This window comes from Austrofundulus limnaeus, unplaced genomic scaffold (assembly GCF_001266775.1).
Source record: "Austrofundulus limnaeus strain Quisiro unplaced genomic scaffold, Austrofundulus_limnaeus-1.0 Scaffold296, whole genome shotgun sequence".
NCBI lineage: Eukaryota > Metazoa > Chordata > Actinopteri > Cyprinodontiformes > Rivulidae > Austrofundulus > Austrofundulus limnaeus.
Genome location: NW_013952698.1, coordinates 236,568 through 241,034, shown reverse-complemented (window position 1 = coordinate 241,034; position 4,467 = coordinate 236,568). Strand labels below are relative to the sequence as shown.

General features: G+C 37.4%; 1 protein-coding gene across 1 annotated transcript in view; it reads right to left on the bottom strand.

Annotated features, from left to right (window-relative positions):
* Positions 1–3,102: 3,102 nt before the first annotated feature.
* Positions 3,103–4,467, bottom strand: part of pkmb (pyruvate kinase M1/2b) — a 9,167-nt gene continuing 7,802 nt past the window's right edge. Inside the window, exon 11 of the mRNA XM_014021530.1 lies at positions 3,103–3,492. Coding sequence (XP_013876984.1) covers positions 3,386–3,492 — 107 coding nt within the window. The 3' untranslated portion in view covers positions 3,103–3,385. The remainder of the gene's footprint in view (positions 3,493–4,467) is intronic.

The following is a 4,467-nucleotide window of genomic DNA, read 5'->3' as shown; positions in this document are numbered from 1 at the left end:
CCCCTGAGATGTGCAGTTAGACCAGGGCTCTGCAACCTGTGGCTCTTTGAAGTTTTAACAGAAGCTAACATGCTTTTTTTTGTTTTTATACTCACAACAGAAAATGATAACTTTAGCATTTTCCTGTCAACTTGTTGCAAACATGTGATCAATGCTACAAATAATGAAACATGTTGATTAGGTCATGCTAGTAGCTTGTTGGCCCCTCAATACTCCAACTTCTAGCTTTAAAGTAGGATCTTTCTCACAAATCCATCAGGGTTACCTTTGAAGACCTTTAAGGCTAGACTAAATAATAATATTAGGGAAATAAATTAGAAAAAATATTTCAGGTGTAGTTTTTTTTATTAAATTTGATATAAACTATATGCAGTATTTTTCTTGTTTACATGAATTTGGTCTTTTCTTTTGTCCTCAAGTGTAAAAATAATGATAAATGTTAAAATTCACTTTATATTTTAAGTTTTATGATGTTACCCACATAGGCCAGGAAGACCCCCATTCAACAAACTTGAAGTGGCCCTCGGACCAGTTGATAATCACAGTTGTAGCATGTTTAGCAGCTCCAGACACATTTGAGTGAGCCCAGGAGCAGAAATGGATGTTTTGGTTGTAAAGGTTGCAGACCCCTGACACTGAGCTCAGTTCAGGGGTCACTCAACATGGTGGTTTGATGATGGCCTGTCTTCCAAGATAGCAATATTGCACACCCTAATGGGTCACACAAATCAGAATGCATTAAAAAAAACAAAGAGTACTGAATGTAACGTTTGAATGTGTTAAACACGATTTCGTTGATGGCTGTATGTCGGAGCCACGCGGCAGAGATCAACTTATTTTTGTCTGGCTTCCACTTCGGTACAGAACGCCCACCTGAGCTGAAGTCTGGGTGCCATCGTATGCAATAATCTGTGTATTTTATTTTCTTTCATTTTTGTTATTTAGGTACAAAGGTACTGTGAATCGAAGCACTTGTGTCAAAGATTATGATTTTAGTAAGAACTCGCTACAAAAAGGGAAATGTATTTTAAAAAAAAGCAATTGTGGATAATAAAAAAAAAACAAAAACAAAAACAGAAACCCTGAAACCAGCAATGCACTAAGATCGATGTGAATGTTTTTTTTTTGCATCAATCAAAAGGGCTAAAAAGAAAAAAGCAGTTACTTGGACACATGATTAATGAGGAACCCTGACGGGTCATATTGCTGCATATTTACCTCTCATTGTGCAATGTTTGATTGTAAAAAATCTGACATCTGCTGTTGAACTGTTGCTGCTTTGTGATGCTATGCTGAATACAAAAAAAGACTGCTTTATGAACAAAAAGAGAAGAAAAGCATAATTACTCCCTTCTAGTTAATGTTTAGATGATTTGTTCTCTTTCTAGACCTTTTCTTGGCTGGTGACTGTGAGCAGCAAGCTGGTCACTAGATTAAGCCATCAGAGGATCCTGTCCGGTGGCCTCAGCTGTCTGGTTTCTGGACGAGCGACCCCATCAGTCAGCAGCCACTGGACTCGATCGGTCCTTCGTTATTATTCTCCTCCAACCACCTGCCAGCATCATCAACTGGGCTTCACTTTAGCTTTATTTGAGTACATTTACAAGATGTGAAGTAATTCATCCATTCATTAGTTTATTTATCTTTTTTGTTGCCTTTTTTTTAACCAGCAAATCTGATGATTTAATCTCCTGTATTTTAGGCACATTTTATTTTAGCTACTGAAATTCAATGCAATAAAAAAATGACATATGGTCAACGACCCTCATTCCCTAGCTGTTGATTTCTTTTTGAAGAGCGGCATGAGGAAAATCTGATGAAAATGATGGGGAAGTCTCCGACTTTAAGCCGGATTATAAATCGAGAACAGCGTGCTGTTGTTTGGTGCCAAATTTCAAAATAGCCAGGATTATAATCTGCCCGATATTCAATACAAAGAAAATTATTTGCCGCTTTCATAGAGTTATAAGTGGTGGATTAGCAAGTAAATAGTCATTTAATTTGGTGCTGCTTCAAAGGTTGATTGAGTTAAGCTTCTTTTTTCCCTCTCTCTCTCTCTTTGAGGTAAAGCTGTCGAGCTGATAGAAAGCAGACAAAACTCTCAGGCCGTCCAGGACAATAAATCCTCCTCTTCTAATAACCCCACACGATAAGCTACATATTTCTTTTAGAGAATTATAATCTTTGTGTGAATGCTGACTCAGCATATAGTTTATCTCTTTATGGTTTGTTCTGTCCATTTTTTGCAATCAACTTACTTTCATCACAAGCTTTGTGCTATTTTAACCATTCATTTGTCAGATCATTAAAGCCCACTGAGAACAGGATGTCACAAATCTGTTTCTACCTCCTATATGAATATCTTTCACCTCAATTACAGAAAAGTTACAAATAACACATTTAGATCTCTTTTCAGTTTCTGAAAAAAACGTTTTTTCTTCAAAACATTTGCTCAATTTGTCTTTTTATTATTAATTAAACTTTTAGCTACTATTTAATCTTTAATAACAGTTTTGCTATTGTTGGCTTTTAGCTAGTTTGACTAATTTAAGGTTTTAGCTACTATTTTTCTTGCTTGAGTCTTAAATGAAGTTTTGCTATTGTCTGATTTTAGATATTGTTTTACTAATTTGAGGGTTTAGCTACTAATTTGCTAGCTTTAGCCCTTAATTTTCTGTTTTGATTTGTTTGTTATTAGATGTTTTTCTAATTTTAGCTTTTAGTTATTGATTTGCTAGCTTTAGCCTTTTAGCTTTAGGTTTGCTATTTTCTGCCATCAGCTTTAGTTTGACTGATTTTAGCTTTTAGCTCCATTTAGGCAATTTTTCACTTTTAGCTCCAGTTTACAAATCTTAGCTTTTAGCTGTGGCTTTGCTCATTTTAACCTTTAATGCAGTTGTACTAATTTCAGCTTTTAGCTACTTATATTAGCATTTCTTCTGCCTGTTTTATCTCTTCTAATTAGTGTAATATTTTTCACCAAATTTCAGCCAACCCATTCATGCAACTTTTAGTTGAATTTGAGTACATTTTGCTTTAGATTTTAAATATTATTTTCAGCAAACAACAAAAGAAATAGACGAAAGACAACTCACAGGAAGATAATCCAGTAAATGTACTTTTAATTGATCACAGCGGATCGTCTTTTATATTATACCAACTAAAAGTTCCACATAAAACACAGGAGAAGACAGGAACAGCAGCAGGGTTTAGACAGACAGCTGGAGTAAGGAATCATGTTGTTTCAGTCATCATCAGATGTCCTTTAAAAGGGCGGCCTGATTGGGACTTTCTAGAATGGAAATAATTAAGAAGTCCAACATGAAGAGGACGAGACAGATCAGGGAGGAGGGGAGAGAGTTTACTGATGTCCTTTTGATGAAGTTCAAGGCACCAGAACCACCCTCATGGTGTTGGTGTAGCCAGAGCCGGGGCGCCAGCCAGTCACAACCAGGGCCACATCACCAGACTTGAAGAATTTACGATGTTTACCTGTAAACAGATAACAAAATGAACCAATTAAAAGATAAACCCTTTGTCCTCTCTCACATTACGATCTGAGACCAATCGTAGTCTTTATGGCTAGAGGCTGTTGTTCTGCAAAATGGCTGCAAATTCAGGCCTACTTTTATGCTGCCTCTGGCTTTTAAAAAAATCACAGATGGAGACGGCCACATCCCGCACAGACGTGAGCTTTCAGAAATCAAGCAAGCATTGAGGAACCAGAGGTGTGGAGCGGAACTCAGCTGCTTTGACGTGGAGCGTAATGCAGTAAATGTGTGACAGACATCTCCCTCGTACTGTTTTCAAAAAATGATGAACTGGACTCAGTTGAGCTTTTTTATTTTATTTTTATTTTTGCAATTAACTAATTGTTTTAAACTCGATATCAAAGTTGCTTGGTGTCATCGATCTTCCCTCCTATAATAAATCAGTTTTATTGTTTAACCTCGTAGCTGGGTGGTTGTGCAGACCGTGTGTCAGCACTTCATTACATCATGAAGCCACAAAACTGGGTTACCTTTTCACACGTCGACTGTTTCGGCTGTTACTAGCTCACTTGGTGGCACAAAGGTACATCAGGGTGGGTTAGCTTCGATCAGAACATTCAGAAATCTCACTGAGGCAGCCAGAAGGCACCGAAATCCGAACATGAGATATTTTGTGAAGGTGCCTTATGTTTGTTCTGTTTCAGCTCCTGTTCCAGAGTAGGTGCTTTCTTAGCCATACTTGTCAAGTTGGTTGTCTGTGAATTACACAGATTTCCACCATTTAGCATGTATACATATAGAGATGATCTTGGATTTTTTTTCTGAAACTTTGCTTCAAATTTATTTAAACCTCACAGGCAGGCTGTAAAGAAATACATGCATCACCTCCTTGTTGTCTGTCCCTGCTCCTCTGCCTGTTATCTCCACCCAGACCTTGACATCCTCTCCCCGCAGCCAACAGTTCACTCCAACAACC